The sequence below is a fragment of the Trachypithecus francoisi genome, unplaced genomic scaffold (assembly GCF_009764315.1).
Source record: "Trachypithecus francoisi isolate TF-2019V2 unplaced genomic scaffold, Tfra_2.0 Lachesis_group20, whole genome shotgun sequence".
Classification (NCBI taxonomy): domain Eukaryota; kingdom Metazoa; phylum Chordata; class Mammalia; order Primates; family Cercopithecidae; genus Trachypithecus; species Trachypithecus francoisi.
In genome coordinates this window covers 8,891,734-8,909,788 of record NW_022681466.1, presented here as the reverse complement: position 1 = coordinate 8,909,788, position 18,055 = coordinate 8,891,734, and the positions used below count along the sequence as shown (strand labels likewise).

The following is an 18,055-nucleotide window of genomic DNA, read 5'->3' as shown; positions in this document are numbered from 1 at the left end:
CACACCTGCAAGTGTCTCTCATGATTCCTTTGTTATCCCCATTATCTTATGAAAATGGGGCATAAAGGCTGGGTGCTGTGGCTCATGTCTGCAATCCCAGAACTTTGGGAGGCCGAGGCAGGTGGATCGATACCAGCCTGGCCAACATGATGAAACCTCGTCTCTGCTAAAAATACAAAAACTAGCCAGGCCTGGTAGCAGGTGCCTGTAATCTCAGCTACTTGAGAGGCTGAGGCAGAAGAATCACTGGAACCCAGGAGGCGGAGGTTGCGGTGAGCCAAGATCGTGCCATGGCACTCCAGCCTGGGCAACAGAGCGAAACTTCGTCTCAAAAAAATAAAAAAATAAAAAATAAAAAAAAAAGGAAATGGGGTATACAGGTATAGAGAATGCAAGAACTGTGTCTGTCTGAGTTCCACAGCTCATTAGGCTGGAGCGGGATTCAGGACCCAGACACCCGGCTCCAGGCTGCCCCATCACAGAGCCACAAGGCTTTTCCCCAAGTTAAAAAATGTCTGGTTTTCACTTGGTAGGCCAACAGGAAGGGCCGGGGCCTCCACATTGCCCAGTCCTCAAGTGCTCTCAGTGCTACGCCAGTTGCCTTTGCCTAGACCCTTCCTGCCATGGCCCTGTGTAGGGCGGTGTCCACACTATAACCTCCTGCAGACTGACCAGCAGCATTCTCATCTAACACTGAGGGGCAGCGAGAGCCGGCAGGAAGAATGGAGCTCTCAGGCTGGAGTTGCAGTGTGTGATCACTGCTCCCTGGCTCGGGCAAGTTACTCTCATTCCTTCAGTTTCCTCATCCATAAAATGTGGATAATAACGTCACCCGCCTCTCAGGGACATGAGGATTATGAGTTCATGGCGTGATTAATTACACCCCACATTTCTATTGACAATATTTGGGGTGGTTTCTTTTTTTTTTTTTTTTTTTTTTTTGAGACGGAGTCTGGCTGTGCCAACAAGGCTGGAGTGCAGTGGCGCGATCTCGGCTCACTGCAAGCTCCGCCTCCCGGGTTCATGCCATTCTCCCACCTCAGCCTCCGAGTAGCTGGGACTACGGGCGTCCGCCACTACGCCCGGCTAATTTTTTGTATTTTTAGTAGAGACGGGGTTTCACCGTGTTAGCCAGGATGGTCTCGATCTTCTGACCTCGTGATCCGCCCACCTCGGCCTCCCAAAGTGCTGGGATTACAGGCTTGAGCCACCGCGCCCGGCCTGGGGTGGTTTCTAAGGATGGCAAAGATACAGCATCCTGTGCTGTTCACCAAGTGGGAGGCAAGAATGAGGCAGAACCCTTACTAGCCTGGGTGTCAGGTCAGCTAGGAACTCACGGGGCCCCGATATAAAAACCCATCAGTGTTGAAGGCACATTTCCAGGGTCCTCATATAAGACTGCTGGAATGTGGGCCCCATCACCTCACAACTGTCCTGACAGGTTCCAGGCTGTTCCTCAATGCACAGGCCGGAGAGGTGCAGGGACCCCAGCTTTGTGCATTTCCTGACAGTTTCCGTCACCGGCCACCTGCAGTACCCAAGGCTGGCCACCAGGGTGCAGCAGAGGCACGCCCATAGCAAAGCAGCCAGCCCATCTCAGGCGCGCATCCAGCCCGAGCTCTCCTAAACCTGTCTTTCATAAAAAGGTTCCTAAACAGCAAGAATTATTTGGGCAGAGAGGAAGAGCGGAACTGCAGGCAGAGGGGCAAAGGGGAGGCAAGCCAGCCTGGCATCACAGGCGGATAATGGAAAACACCCAGGCTGCACCCTGCTGGGCAGCTCCTGCAGGGTGGGTCGGGCACGCTCGGTGGTAGGGGAGGAGGGCAGACAGGGGAAGAGGCCCGCATGCCTCTCCACACCCTCCTCCAGGCATGAACTCCCATCGCGAGGGAGTCTGGTGCAGGGCTGGAGCTGTGGATTCCAGAGCTGCCTCCCATTCTGGGTCCCTTGGCAGGTTTTCTGCTCACAGCACCTCCTCAACTCTGCAAGGAGGGTGGGTGTGCGGAGCTCTTGGCATGAAATGAGATAACTCATTGAAGCCAGAGGCACAGGAGCGTTTGATGCCTCCTGATAACTGTCATTATGACCATTTGCTTAGAGCAACAACTTCCCAAAAAGCTCTCGTGGTCTTTGGGACAGTCTCTCAACTCACTAAAATCTTGGCACACTGCACCCACTTTGTGGATGATGAAAACTGAGGCCCTGGAAGATTAAGAGACTTGTGCTTCCTGCTCTACTGGGCCTTTCAGCCAAGTGCTCTCCAGAACAAAGTGGCTTTTCCAGCTCCATTTCCCTCTGCACCTTCCCCTCTTCCATTCTAATGAGAAAGGAAGGGGCAGAAAGAGGAAAGAGCAGGAAACGTTTGGGCCCATCCCTCCCAGGGTGTCACCGCCAAGACTGGGTTGAATTGTGGCCCCCCACCCGGGGCTCCCATCCATTCAAAGATATGGTCAAGGTCCAGGCCTTGGTACACATGACTGTGACCTGACTTGGAAAATGTCTTTCTTCAAAGATTCATTAAGGATCTCCAGATGGGATCATCCACTCAGGGTAGGCCCTGAGTCCAAAGGCATCTTTATAACAAGGAGGAAAGAGGCTGGGCTCTTGCCTGTAATCCCAGCACTTTGGGAGGCCAAGGTGGGCAGATCACCTGAGGTCAGGAGTTTAAGACCAGCCTGGCCAACATGGTGAAACCCTGTCTCTACTAAAAATATAAAAATTAAGTCAGGTGTGGTGGTACATGCCTGTAATCCCAGATACTCGGGAGGCTGAGGCAGGAGAATCACTTGAACCCAGGAGGCAGAGGTTGCAGTGAGCTGAGATTGCACCACTGCACTCCAGCCTGGGTGACAGAGTGAGACCCTGTCTCAAAATAAAAAAAAAGGGAGGAGGAGGGACGGGACAGAGACACAGGGAAGAAGGCCCTGTGACAACGGGGCAAAGATTAGAGCATGTAACGCCTTTACAAGGCAACCAAGAATGCTGGGAGCCACCAGTGCCTTTACAAGACAACCAAGAATGCTGGGAGCCACCAGTGCCTTTACAAGACAACCAAGAATGCTGGGAGCCACCAATGCCTTTACAAGACAACCAAGAATGCTGGGAGCCACCAGTGCCTTTACAAGACAACCAAGAATGCTGGGAGCCACCAGTGCCTTTACAAGACAACCAAGAATGCTGGGAGCCACCAGTGCCTTTACAAGACAACAAGAATGCTGGGAGCCACCAGTGCCTTTACAAGACAACCAAGAATGCTGGGAGCCACCAGTGCCTTTACAAGGCAACCAAGAATGCTGGGAGCCACCAGTGCCTTTACAAGGCAACCAAGAATGCTGGGAGCCACCAGTGCCTTTACAAGGCAACCAAGAATGCTGGGAGCCACCAGTGCCTTTACAAGACAACCAAGAATGCTGGGAGCCACCAGAAAGAAGAAGGCACGGAAGGAGGCTGGTCCTCAGGGCCTCAGAAGGAAACAGCCCCTGATTTCGGACCTCTGGCCTCGGGAACTGTGAAAATACATTTGTGTTGTTTCAAGCCCCCTCATTTGTGCCAATTGGTTACAACAGCCACGAGAGACTAAGGTGTGAGGGTCCCAGGAACTTCAGCAGGGTGAGGGTCCGAGGGTCCATCTGGCTCACAGAGCTACGGCCCACCCCTTTTCTAGGCCCAGAGAAGTTGGGCGATTTGTCCAGGGCCACACAGGTGCCCATGAAAGAGCCTGCACCAGGACCCAGAACTTGGCAGCCTCCATCCCAGCTCCTGTCTCCCCGAATCTTTCCCTGCCCGGGGAGAGATCTGGGGTGGAGGCACCTGCACAGGCCACTTGCCCTCTCACTTCCCAAGGGTTGAGTGGGGACAAGGAGACCCCTCTCTCTGGGTGGAGCAATGCAGTGGTTGAGGTTCCACTCGTCCCTGGCTCAGGCGTGGCCCACAGGCTCTGGGTCAGCAGAGGAGCCTATTTCCCATCTGTCTGCAGCCCTGGCGCCCGCGGCGAGTACCTTCGATGGTGCCCCACTTGGTCTTCCTCCCGAGGATCCTCTTGCCGTTGACCTGGTACTCGTGGTCACTGCCCACCACAGCAAACGGGATCATCTCCTGGGGAACAGGCGGATGGCGCTGGTTACACATGTGCGGGAAGGCCATTCCCTCTCCTGGGCCCCTGGGAGGAGCTGCCTTGAGTTTGGGGTCCCCCAAAAAGAAAGCCTCAGCCTGAGAGCACCGGGTACAGACACCCAGGCTCAGTGCTCTCTGGCCCCAAGAATATCATCTCATGGCTTAAGGTCCCCCAAAACCCCCCAACCACACCTTTCAGCAGGAACTGGGGGTCCCCCGGGAAGAACATCCTGGTGGATCCACTCACCCGGAACTTCTCGTTCACCAGCCGGTCCTCCGAGTCCTCATCAAACTCCTTCTGGGGGTACACGTCGATGCCGTTGGACAGCAGGTCTGCGGTGATCTGGGATAGAGGGAGAGAGTTGGGCACATCCCTGTGGCAAGCTCTGCCCGCCTCCCGGTGTTTGCCACCACATGACCTCCATGCTGTGAGCTGCCCCAGGCTCAGGGTCAAGGGCAGGCTCTGGGGGTCTGTGATCCCAATCACCTCCAACTCTTGTGCCTCCTGGGGGGAGCAGGGGCAGCGGCAGGTATCCCTGCTGCCCTGAGCAAAGCTGCAGCTCCCCAGGGGCTTTCGGTCATCCTCCTGAGCACCTCCCACCTCTCTTCTCCTGCTCATCACACCCCCAAGAAAGTACTCAGGGTTAGCGAGACCTCCCCTCCTAAAACCCTACCTAAAAAACCCTCGTCACTGCCCCCAGTTCCAGCAGGGGCCCCTCCTGCAGCCCAGCCAGCCCCTGCCTGCAGTAACCTCTGAGCTCCGAGGCAGCCCGACACGGGTATGTGCAGCAGAAACATCCCGGTGAATGGCCGCTCGCCTGCCCAGGCACAGACCACAGCCCACGTGCAACTTCTGGCAGACACACCCACTTTGTGTGGACTGCCTTCCCCTGCACATGCTGGGAAGGTCCCTGATGCCTGGTCCCAGGACGGAGTAGGTTACAGGCCCCGCCCACACCCACTGAGGCAGACGCTGTGCCCAGGCACCTTCGTTTCAGTTTTAAAGGTTCCCCAGGTGGCTCCAATGTGTTGTCCTGTCAGGAGGAGGAGACCCAGGGCTCGCCCTCTTGCTTGGATGCCCCTTCCCACCCCACAGCAGGGGCCTCGGACAGTGGCGGAGAAGAAGGCAGCAGAAACCCTCTTTTTTTTTTTTTTTGAGATGGAGTCTCACTCTGTTGCCCAGGCTGGAGTGCAGTGGCGCAATTTTGGTTCACTGCAGCCTCCACTTCCTGGGTTCAAGCAATTCTCCTTTCTCAGCCTCCCGAGTAGCTGGGATTACAGGTGCCCACCACCACACTCAGCTAATATTTTTGTATTGTTAGTAGAGACGGGGTTTCACCATGTTGGCCAGGCTGGTCTCAAACTCCTGACCTCAAGTGATCTGCCCGCCTCGGTCTCCCAAGGTGCTGGGATTACAGGCATGAGCCACTGCGCCTGGCCCAACTTCTCTTCCATCTAATAAAAACCAGGCAGGGCCAGGTGAGATGGCTCATGCCTGTAATCCCAGCACTTTGGGAGGCTGAGGCAGGAGGATCCCTTGAGCCCAAGTGTTAGAGACCAGCCTGGGCAACATGGCAAAACCTCATCTCTACTAAAAATACAAAAATTAGCCAGGCGTGGTGGTATGCATCTGTAATTCCAGCTACTCCGACAACTGAGCCTGGGAGGTGGAAGCTGCAGTGAGCCATGACTGTGCCACTGCACTCCAACCTTCGCAACCAAGCGAGATCCTTTCTCAAAAAAAAAAAAAAAGGCCGGGCGCGGTGGCTCACGCCTGTAATCCCAGCACTTTGGGAGGCCGAGGCGGGCGGATCACAAGGTCAGGAGATTGAGACCATGGTGAAACCCCGTCTCTACTAAAAATACAAAAAAATTAGCCGGGCGCGGTTGCGGGCGCCTGTAGTCCCAGCTACTCAGGAGGCTGAGGCAGGAGAATGGCGTGAACCCGGGAGGAGGAGCTTGCAGTGAGCCGAGATCACGCCACTGCACTCCAGCCTGGGCGGCAGAGCGAGACTCCGCCTCAAAAAAAAAAAAAAAAGGCAAAAAACAAGGTGGGCCACGTCTCATGGCCACTCCTTGGCCTCACTCCCTGGAAGACAGATTCACCATCCGCCTGGTCCAGGTCTTCTCCAAAACCCCCCTCAGAGACTCTGCTGGAGGAATGGGCCCTCCCCGAAAGCTGCTTTTGAGATATGGGGGAGCCGGAGAGACCATCTCAGGGACGGCCCCCCGCAGCCACCCAGGCCAGGGACCACCAGGCCAGCCACCCGCTGGAAGAGTGACCGGCGGTTCGGTCTCCCCGACCATGTGACTCCTCTAGACTGGGTGGCCCCTGCCAGGCCTGCAGCGTCTCCAGGCTGTGCAGAAGGGCTGGGGCGGGCGGAGACGGAACCTACCCGCTGTTTGAAGTGGACCCTCTCCTCCAGGGTGAGTGTGTCGGCCTTGGCGATGACAGGGACGATGTTGACCACCTTGCTCAGGCGTTTCATAAACTCGATGTCCAGGGGCCTGAGGCTGAAGTAGAAGGATGTGCATGAGGCTCATCTGGGGGGAGCGAGGGGGGGCCACCCACCTCCAAGCAGATGTCGACGCTCTCAGGTGCTGGCTCAGGGCTCACGGGGGTCCCTGCTGGCAAGGACGGGGCCCTGGGCTGAGTTGGCCATGCTGTGAGTGTGGGGCACAGGAAAGACAAAGTTGCGTCCCAGACATAGGTGACACTACTGTGCAGGGCGGGCAGGCCAGGGCCAGCTCCAAGCACCCTCGTCCATGCCTTCTGGAGTCACAACCACACACCCACGTGTCCACACAGAGGGGCTGCCGTTGGCTCAGCAGCCGTCTTGCTGTGGGGCTTTGGCTGGGAGGGGAGAGGCCAAAGAAACAGAAGCTAGCACTAGTGTGCGGTGCTCCTGCACCAGGCAGGCTGCTCCCTCTGCAACAGGTGGGCTGCTCCACTTGCCTGCTTGGCCTCAGTGAGCCCGGGGTCTGATGTGGGGAAAGCTGTGGGCGGCAGGGGCTGGCAGGGCCCTGGAACTGGAGCACTGTCTTCCCCAGTTCTGGAGCAGAGCTTTTCCCACAGTGAGAATAAGTCAGTCACAGACATGGCTGTGGAGAATCCGGCTCCAGGCAGAAGTTTAAGCAGTGATGGCCAAGGGCCGCCCCTGCCTCATGGGACTGGGCGCCTCAGGCAGGACCAGGCAACACGCCCAGCTGGGGTCCCAGCCAAAGGGTCAGTGCTGGGGAGTGGCAGAAGTGCCAGAGACTGCCCGCCATCCTTGGCTTGCCCAGCTGGCATCAGGAGGGGCTTCTGCCTCCTGCCATCAGCCTCAGCTGAGGCAAAGCTTGGGGCAGCTGGAACAGCGGCCACGGGACCCCAGATGAGCCGTTCTGCCCTGGGAGGGCAGATGATCAGTTCAGGAGAGGCCCGTGGGCAGCGAGCTGGGCCCCCGCCCCTGAATGGACTTCCTGCCGGCCCACAGGGGATGATGCCAGAGGGTGGGCTGGAAAACTCGGGCTTGGGTTTTCCCACAGACTCTCGTTGAGGCTTGCTGCCCACCAGCCAGGCTCCTTCCTGCACCTGCTGCCCACAGAGTATGGATTTCCCCAAACCCCTGGACTTCCTCCACCCAGGGAAGTGCGTCTGGGCCAGCAGGTGCGAAGGACCTTCTCCACCCACCCACGCCGACAAGCCACCCACGGCTGCCTCCACCAGCCCCTCCTGCTGGCCTTGGGTCCACCTCCTCCCAGCCCTGGCTCAGGGTGGGCCACAGGTGTCTGGCAGGGGGTGCACAGCGAGCCGAGGACAGAGGATCTATGAGGCCACAAAGGGTCCGCCTGCCAGGGCACACACAGCCTCCCGCCCTTGCAGACCTCTGGGGGCAATGTCAGGTGCTGACAGAGCTGGCGGGAGGAAAGGGCTCTCGCCAAGGCCAACAGCAGCCCCGTCCAGCCCTGGAAGGGACCAGCACTGATCTCTGTGCTTCCCGCCTAAGAACACAGCAAACCCTCCGAGGGGTCCCGTGAGGCAGGGCCCGGACGAGAAGGTCAGGTCACCGCTAAGGGTGCCAGGCTGGGGGCTCCCACTCCACCTGCCAGAGCCTGGCCTGAGAAGGCAGGACACAGACCACCAGGCTCCAGAACAGCCCAGGGCCTGCCTGACTCTCAGCTCCCCAAGACATAGCTGAAGGATAGGGACTGGGCAGGACGCTGTGTAGGGATCAGAGTGAGGCTTTGGAGGTTCACACAAAGCACACCCCCAACTTCACAGCTGGTGGCCACGGCCCCGACTCGGCCCCTCTGTGCCCAGCAGCAGGGCAGACAGCACTGTCGGGGAGTCCCAGGGGACAGAGGGAACCCAGGGCACCCGGCATGAGGACGCCGATACTGCAGGGACATACGAATGGCCAGTGGCGGGGATGAAGTAGAGGCAGCAGTGGACGCGGGTGTCCGGGATGCGCTTCTTGCGGTTGATGTTGACCTCCTCCTGCAGGTATTTCTCGTACTGGTCATTGATGAACTTCATGATGGGCTGCCAGCTGCGTGGGGGATGGGGGACGAGTCAGCGGGCACATGGGACGCCCTCCCCAAGCAGGTTACACATTCCTAGGACTCAGAGCCCAACACCCCCCCTGCCAATGCACGCCCTGGGAGGTCTGGCTTGCTAAGCAGAGAGGCCACAGCCTTATCCTCGACCTCCCAACCAGCCTCCCCAGGCTGGCCTCAGGAGGTGAGTTGGGGACAGCAAGATTCCCCAGGTAATTCTGCTTCGGTCCAGAATTTTCAGACGCCTGAGACATGCGACTTTAGCAGCATGTCAGGTCCCAGGAGGTGGGTCCTGCACCCCTGTGGGCTGGGGAGCCCCCAGGGCTGACTCTGGGTGGGGTCCAGGGAGCCCTGAAGCCCCTGCTAGTGCTTCTCCCCTTGGAGGGGCCTTACCAGTTCTCGTTGTTGATGTGGTCCCCGAACCCTGGTGTGTCAATCACAGTCAGCTTCATCCGGACGCCTTTCTCCTCAATATCTGCACAGAGCCACGTGCACAGAGTCAGAGGGGAGGCGGAGGACCCTCACAGACACCCCACGCCTGACTGACCCAGGGGCAACCCCAGGTAGGCAGCGATGACAACCAAGGAGGCACTGGGAAATTAACAGCCTTCCTCAGCCAGCCAGGGCACAGGCCGGTGACGGTTCCCCTGGGTATCCCTCACTTTCCACCAAAAGTTTTCCACTTTTGGTGGAAAACTCAGTTGTCTGCAGGGAGCTCAGTGTGACGGGGCCCACAGGGGTCCAGGACGCTGACCCCTCACGGCCAGAGCCCCAGACTCCACATGCCGGGGATGGTGGGCACAGCGAGTCCCTGTCTTGGGGACCTGGGATTGCCTGACTTGGGCACCCTCACACAGCACCTGTGCTCCAGGAAGGCAGGGGCATCCCGCACCCCCAGCCCGCCCCGGCCACTGACCGTGCGTGATGGACTTGATCTCGATGGTCTTTGGGATGCGCTCCTCCGAGGGGGGCTGCACTGACTTTCGGCTGATTTTGGATTTGAAGAGGGTGTTGATTAAGGTGGATTTACCCAAGCCGCTCTGCCCTGGAGAGAGGATGGGAGGCCGGTCAGGGGTCTCTCCAGAGAGGCCAGCAGGGTCTGCACGTGGGGCCCCTCCCACCCAGGCACGAGGCTCCCCAGCCTGAGATTCAGCAGTGTCTGGGCTACCGCCCGGCAATACCCCTGCCAAGCAGCACTCGGGGACTTCACCCTCGAGCCGGGTGTCCAGTGACTGTGTAATCCTACACTGCCGGGCTCTGGTGCCAACACAACCCAGGCCACAGTCCTCTCCTAAGAGGTGAGCCAGGCCTGGGACAGTAGGCATCTCTTGTGCCCCTTGTACTTTCTGGGCAGGAGGTCTCCTGGTGGCTCAGATTTTAGACAGGACAGAGGTCAGGCTCGCGGAAGAGCCCAGGGCTGCCTGGGGTGCACCAGGTGGCCGGGATTCCTGCAGTTCACCAGGGTGGTGGGAACCAAAGCCCAGGGCAGCCTCAGGTGTTCAAACTGCTCCTTCCTGACTGGCTGGGGACTGGGCAAGCCATCTGACCTCACCATGCCTCAGTTTCCTGATCTGCAAAATGGGATAAACAATCCTTTCCCCCGTGGAGCTGGTGTGAGCATCAGGCAGGCTCACGCACGTCCCATGGGATCTGTGGGGCCATGTGCTGGGGGGGCTGGCCTGCAGGGTGGTGCCACTCGAGGGACAGTGCCTGTGTGTGCGGACAGCCAGTCCACAGGTGACTGAATCAAACAAGGATGAGGAAGTGGCATTTACAGGCAACACAACACACAGAGCTTACACACACACTTCACAACACAATTCACACACGCACACACAATTCACACACACAACTCACAACACAAACACAACTCACCTCAAACATACCTCTCACACATACCTCACACACAACTTTCACAACACACACGAACAACTCACACATGACACACACACACACAACCCTCCAGACTCGGAGCCCCATTGCTTTACCTTGCACAGAGCTGCCTTGGGTTACACTAGCAAGCACAAAAAAAAACACCCTAGGCCAGGTGCGGTGGCTCACACCTATAGTCCCAGTACTTTGGGAGGCCGAGGCAGGAGGACTGCTTGAGCCCAGGAGTTTAAGACCAGCCTGGGCAACACAGCGAGACCCTGTCTCTACATCAGAATGTTAACAATTAGCTAGGTGTAGTGGTGAGCACCTATAGTCCCAGCTACAGAGAAGGCTGAAGTGGGAGAATTGCTTGAGCCTAGGAGTGCAGGGCTGCAGTGAACTAGCATCATTGCCACTCCAGAGTGACAGAGTGAGACCCTGTCTCCTGGGCATGGTGGTGCATGCTTGAGGCACGAGAATCACTTGAACCTGGGAGGTGGAGGTTGCCGTGAGCCACGATCATGCCACTGCACTCCAGCCTGGGCAACAGTGAGACCCTGTCTCAAAAAAACCAAACACAAAAAACACCCTAAATTATACTGATGTTCTGACTTTGATAACACCTTTCCAGAAAAAGTGTGGACTCCCAGGAGGACAAGGCTGGCGCTGAGAATCCCCAGCCTGAACTGTTTAGTAGCCCAAGGACAGACACTCCTCGCCCATCTCTCTCTGTCCACCAGGTCTGTGTCCTGGCCAAGCTCAGGTCAGGAGTTATGTCAATGTTCCAGCCATGATACCTTAGATCTAGGAGATGTCAACTGGGATACTTTAAAGTGTATCCCTTTATTATTGTTACTTTTGTTATTATTATCACCATCATCACCCTCATCATCACTACCATCCCCATCAGCACCACCATCACAACACCAGCACCACTACTACCACCATCCCATCACTCCTGTCATCATCACTACTTCTGTCACCTTCATCACCACCACCACTGTCATCAAATCACCACCACCAGCACCACCGTCATCCCCATCCCCCTCATCACTGTCACCTCTACTATCACCATCACTACCATCATCCCTATCAACACCACCACAACCACCACCATCACCACCACGCCCATCACCACCATCATCACATCACCCACATCACCACTACCATCACCCCCATCACCATCACCCCCATCACCACCACCATCCCACCATCACCATCACCATCATCCCCATCACCACCACCACCATCATCACCACATCACCCATATCACCCACATCACCACTACCATCCCACCATCACCATCACCCCCTTCACCATCACCACATCACCACCACCATCCCACCATCACCATCACCATCATCCCCATCATCAACCACCACCACATCACCCACATCACCACCACCATCCCACCATCACCATCACCATCATCCCCATCACCATCACCACCATCATCACCCCTATCACATCACCCACATCACCATCACCCCCATCACCACCACCACCATCACCATCATCCCCGTCACCACCACCATCCCATCATCACCATCATCACTATCACCCCCATCACCACCACCACCACCACCATCACCCCCATCACCACCATCATCACATCACCACTACCATCCCACCATCACCATCACCATCATCCCCTATCACCACCATCACCATCATCACCATCACAACCACCATCACCCACATCACCACTACCATCCCATCATCACCATCACCACCATCACCATCACCATCATCACTCCCATCGCCACCATCACCATCACTACCATCATCACCCACATCACCACCACCATCACCCACATCACCACCATCATCCCACCACTATCACCACTACCACCACCATCATCCCCCTCATCACCACCAACACTCACATCACCACTACCATCGCATCCCACCACTATCACCATCACCCCCATCAACACCACCACCACCATCACAATCACCAACATCACTCACATCACCACTACCATCCCACCACTATCACTATCACCCCATCATCTCCACTATCACCATCACCCCATCACCATGACCATCATCATCACCATCATTACCATCCCCATCATCCTCATCACCACCACCATCACCACTGCTGCAACTTCTTAAACAACCACAACCTGTCAGGGACCCTGCCCGGGGCCTGCTTGCTGGATCTCATTTTACAGGATGATCCCTTTTTATGGACAAGGAAGCCAAGGCTCACAGAGAAGAAGCCCCGGGGAAGGCACACAAGTTTCACCCCACTGAGTTAGGACAAAGCTGGGATTCTCCCTGGGGTCTGTGGACCTACAAACAGGTGTCCCTCCACCTTGCCTACATCTCTGCAGGTAGGCATGGCTGCTATGGGAGGGAGGAAGGAGAAGGAAGAGGGAACAGGGAGGAGGGAAGAGGGAAGAGGGAAGAGGGAGAAGGGAGGAGAGCAGAGCTGCCCCATGTCTTGTTCCTTACTCAGCATCACTCGGGAGGGAGTAACCTTGGGGGAAATCAGGATCACTGCTCTTCTCAGGGTTGAAAGGGCAAAGAGGCCCAGACAGGTGAAGGCCTCCTGGGCACCCTTCCCGGAGGGCAAGGCTGTTAGAGTGGCAGCCACAGGAGGCAGCGAGGGCTGCTGGGCTGCCTCTTCCTCTTCTTGGGGCCAAAGCTCTGGAAAAAGGCCTGTGCCATGGCCGGGACCCAGAAGTTTCCAGGTCCTTCTCACCCTGTCCCTGGCTAGGGAGCACAGCAGTCCCTCAGTCCCTCCCCAGCCCACAGAGGTGAGTCCCAGCCTGGCCACTGTCTTTGGGCCTCTCCCCTCTCTTTCTCTCCAGCCGTCTTCCCGGGAGGCAGCCCTAAATTCTCAGGGTAACAGGCACAGCAGGGTGGGGGCAATAGGAGGGGACCCCATACCTCCACCCTCCCTTGAAGCAGGCTGCCGGCTTCCAGGCAGCTGTGAGCACAGTGGGGCCACGAGCAGCCAGGTCCCATGAGGCCACAGGAAGCAGAGAGGACACCAAAACCCCAGGGGAGCCAGGGCCAGGTGAATGCAGAAGAGGAAAGAAAGACATCAGGCTGGCAGGTGTGGGTTTGCACCCACAGAGCTGCACAAGAAGGACATGCACAGCTGGCAGAAGTTGGAGAAACAGGCCTGGCCTGAAAGGTGCCCGGACACCTTACAGAAACCCCACAAGCTCACCTTTGTTTAGGGTGTGAGCTGGTGGGGGCACTTCCCCAGATCCCTGCCTGGACCCCATGGAGTGGGTAGAACACAGTTCTGGGAGTCAAAACAGTGGCTGCTGTTCTCTGCCCTGTGAGCTAAGGAACCTCGGCAGCCTTCCTTGCGCCTCGTGTCTGCCTGGAAAACGGGACATCCCTTCACAGGGTCATTGTGAGGCTGGAATGGGACCTGGGGGGCTTTGGAAACAAGAGGCAGCCCACTGTAGATTCCAGCCCAGCCCCCTCACCCTGCCCAGGTCGTACTGATCGACGACCTCCCGTGGTGACCTCCAGTTCTCAGGGCCACTGAGGGTGTTGAAGCCATAGGCTGCAATTCCAGGGCAGGCGCTGAAGCTGAGCTGCTGGGAAGCCTCCAGCCAGGCTGTGGTGGGGAGCCTGGAGGGCCAGGCTGGAGCAACAGTGAGGGGACAGCTGCCACAGAAACTCTGCACAGGCTGATGTCATTGCTCAGAGGCAGTGACCGCTCATCAGGACCTGCTCCAGGCCAGCCTGGGCTCCCCAAAGTCATCTCAGGGGCCCTGCATGTGCAGGACAGGCCCCTCTGAGGAGCCGCTGGAGGCTGTGAGCTCCTCCCAGGCACATGCACGCACATGCAATGTCACTGGCAATCTGTCCTTGAGGTCAGGGTTGCTGCCCCGTTTTACAGAAGGGAAGACCAAGCCCAAAGGCTTGTGGACCTGCCCTGGGGGTTGAGGCTGGTTTCCAGCATGGGTTGAGTGGCAGGCGGGGCGAGGACTCACCCACCACCATGATGTTGAACTCAAAGCCCTGCTTCATGGCCTTCCGGCGCATCTGCTCCAGGATGGAGTCAATCCCCACGTAGCCGAAGTCCACTGGGGCCTTCTCGTTCCGTGGTGCGGGCACCTGCTTGAGCCCGGCATCTCTGGGGGTGTCAGCCATGTCGCCAACGCAGCTGGGAGCCGCCTCAGTGGCTGGGGAAGGAAGAACAGAGGAGTTAGAGCGAGACAGGGCCTCACACACAGGCACCTGCCAGGTGGATGTCACATCCATCCTTGGATGGAGAAACTGAGGCACTGAGGCTCAGAAAGGCTAAATGACTTGCCCAGGAGACCCCTGAGAATTCCCCAGGGTGGATGCCCCTGGCTGTGGTGTCCTCTAACAAGCTACCATGCTGCAGCCACGCTGCCTCCCCAGCAAAGCTCCATCTCCAGACTCCCAAGGCCAGGCTTTTTCATCTCCTCTTCTAGGAGCTGTGCCAACCTGGGGGCCCCCTCCGCTCTAAGGCAGGGCTGACCCTAAACTCCTGTCTCTGTACCCTGGAGGGCTGCTCAGACAAGGGTGTAGGGCGCTCTCCTCTCCCGGCCTCCATACTGCCTCCGGCCACCCAGGTGGACCTGGCCCTCTCCTTCACCTCCACTCAGATAAGCTGCACCTCCTGCTGCCGCTCAAAGGCCTTAGAGGCCAACCTGGGAGCCCTTCAAGACACAGGATGGATGGGCTTGAAAGAAAGGGGGATAGAACTAGTGTCTGTCCCCGCCTCCCACGTCCCCAGGGACGGTCTTGTAAGAAAGGGGGATAGAACCAGCGTCAGTCCCCACCTCCCACGTCCCCATGGATAGTCTTGTAAGAAAGAGGATAGAATCGGCATCCGTCCCCGCCTCCCATGTCCCCATCGACGGTCTTATAAGAAAGGGGGATAGAACCAACATCTGTCCCCGCCTCCCATGTCCCCATGGACGGTCTGGTAAGAAAGGGGGATAGAACCGGCGTCTGTCCCCGCCTCCCACGTCCCCAGGGACAGTCTTGTAAGAAAGGGGGATAGAACCAGCGTCTGTCTCCACGGAGTTGTGTGTTCAATCCCATACCATGAGCCAGTAGTCCTGAGGGAAGGAAAAGTGCTGGGTGCAGGGCAGGTACCTGGGTGCAGAGCTGCCCCTGGGTGCACGGAGGGGAGGGGGCGCCCATTCCACCTCTGCCTCCCCCTGGACTGACCCAGGCGGCCGTCTTGTCCACCTGGCCAGCACCCGCGGGCTGCACACCCACAGGCCAGGACCAAGTTTTACTCTCAGGTCTGTGGGGCACGTGGGGCTGAACCTCCCGAAATCACTCAAGCCTCTTCTGTCTGTAGGTCCCTTTGATGGCCTTGCCCTGGCTGCTGTTAAGACTCCACACATGGGTCAGAGGCCTAGGGCTGGGGGCGGGGGCCCGGAAGGCACCTGCCAAAGACCTGAATCTTCTCGCGCAGCGGAGTTCCAGGGGTTCCCAGGATGGGGCTGGTTCCCACCAGGGCTGGCTGGAGGGCACACGGGCCAGGTCCCAGTGCACCCCAGACTCACCACACTCACTGGTGCATGCGCGTGGGTGCAGACAACTCGCTGGTCACAGAGGCGGTGCCTCCGCTAGTCCCCACAGGCTGGAGCTGCCCTTGGTGGCCCTCAGCTCCCAAGCAGGCTGGGTTGCTGCTGTTCTGGGCCCCCCTCCCCGCTTGGGCCCTGCTCTGCCTGCCGGGAGACTTTCGCCCCATCCTGCCTCCCAAGGAGGATCTGGCCTCAGGCATCCTGCGCTAAGACAGGGACCACACAGCGTGCTCCCAGGCAGGGCCTCTCCTGCCAGCTCTCGGGGAGAGGAGTAGCTTTTCCCTGGGAAGGGTGGGCACCCACCAGGGACAGCCACAGGGGATTGGAGCCGGCATGGGAGCCATGGCCACAGCGTGGGAGGCTGCGGGGGGCACATCCCCTGTGACGGGCAGGCAAGCAGCCCTCCCAGCCAGGAGGCAGCCCTCCCGGCCCACGCCCACTCCTCACCCTGCCCAGAAGACGGGAGGCAGGCTTCCAGGCCAGGAGGGGCCAGGGGAGACTTCACTTGCCCTTCCACTTGCTGGGAAAGAACCGAGCTCAAGAAATGCTCACTGAGCACCCCCACCTGGCTGCACCCCTGTCCCCAGACGCCTCAAGCCATCCCCCTCAGCCTATTTCACTGGTGTTGGAGGGAGACTCCCCAGGCCTGAGGCATCAGAGGTAAGAGGGAAAGACTCTGGAAGCCAGAAACTGGGGGCTGGTTTATCCTCACAAGCACCTCCCTGTCTTCTCAGCCTCCACAGGGCACAGCAATTCGTATCTTAGGGAACAGGGGGAACAAAGGAACAATATAATTCCTTGTTGGGAACTGCCAAGGGGACCCACATATCTCCCCTGCTGACAGCAATACCCCCAGGCAGACCTGGAGGCCAGGTCTCCTCTTTCTGTGCCCCCACGTGCCCCTGCCCCCAGGCCATGCAGCCTGGAAGCCTCTGGGGCTTTGCTCCTGCTTCTGCCCCCCTTTCAGAAATACTCTCCCCTGGACGTTCAGAACCTTTAAATAAACAAAGACACAGCCTGCATCTGGCCCTGGACCATGTGGCTTTGGGGCCGCTTCCTGGAGCCAGACATGGATGGGGCCTTGCCTTGCGGGGCAGCAGTTTAGCCCCGACCCACGTGACCGAAAATTGCTTCCATCTGCCTGTGGGTCTGAGAGCCATTTTGCCCGGGACTGGGACCAGCCCCTACCCACCCCCACCTCCCCCCAGCATCCCTCAACCCTCCCCAGCAGGGCCTGGGGGGAGGTGCTGCCCCCTGAACTCTCCTTCCTCGCCCCCAATGCCCCTGGAGCCCAGAGCGAGAGAGGGGCGGCCTCTGCTGCAGCTGGGCCCCTCCTCAGGCACTAGCACTCTGCAGAAACTCAAACCAAACATCCTGCCCGCCAGGGGCCCTGCTTGAGAAATAATCATAAAACACAGCCGAGCCCCATCTTTGCCACTGACGTAGGGCAGTGGCTGGCCTTCTGCACAGGTGAGAGCCATTTCTGCGACCCCTCCCTCGACAGGCAGCCTTGCAGGCCCCAGCTGGCCCGCAGGCAGGCACAGAGAGAGCAATGCCAAAGCCCGCCTTGCTCTCCTACCTGGCCAGGTGAGCTCTGGGGTCTGCCTTCAGGACTCCCAAGTGGGAGGAGCAGAGACCCCACACCCAGAGACATTTTCGTGAACTAAAACTTTGATTTCCACAGAAAGCCACCAGGTGCCTGGCCCCAGGATCCCACGGTGCTCCGGCGGCTGGAAAGAATGGTAAAGACCACCCACTCCATTGTCTGTGACCACAACACTGTCCAAGGCCTGCGCAGCTCAGCGTGGTCGCCGCTGGCCACGTGACTTTTCCTTTTAATTGCCATAACATTTACCATGGTCACTATTTTGAAGTGTGCAGTCCAGTGGTGTTAAGTACATTCACAATGTTGTGTAATCAACCAATCTCCAGAACTTTTTCATCTTGTAAAACAAACTGTCCTCATTAAACAACTCCCCAGCGCCATC

General features: G+C 58.1%; 1 protein-coding gene across 14 annotated transcripts in view; it reads right to left on the bottom strand.

The window, feature by feature from the left end:
• SEPTIN9 (septin 9) overlaps window positions 1-18,055 on the bottom strand; it is a 215,970-nt gene that overhangs the window by 4,245 nt on the left and 193,670 nt on the right. For all 14 annotated transcript variants that reach the window (XM_033182325.1, XM_033182327.1, XM_033182326.1 and 11 more), the window contains 7 exons: window positions 14,490-14,681; window positions 9,569-9,697; window positions 9,046-9,127; window positions 8,508-8,645; window positions 6,510-6,627; window positions 4,361-4,456; window positions 3,999-4,095 (listed from right to left, as the gene is read on the bottom strand). In XM_033182325.1, coding sequence (XP_033038216.1) covers window positions 3,999-4,095; window positions 4,361-4,456; window positions 6,510-6,627; window positions 8,508-8,645; window positions 9,046-9,127; window positions 9,569-9,697; window positions 14,490-14,681 — 852 coding nt within the window. The remainder of the gene's footprint in view (window positions 1-3,998; window positions 4,096-4,360; window positions 4,457-6,509; window positions 6,628-8,507; window positions 8,646-9,045; window positions 9,128-9,568; window positions 9,698-14,489; window positions 14,682-18,055) is intronic.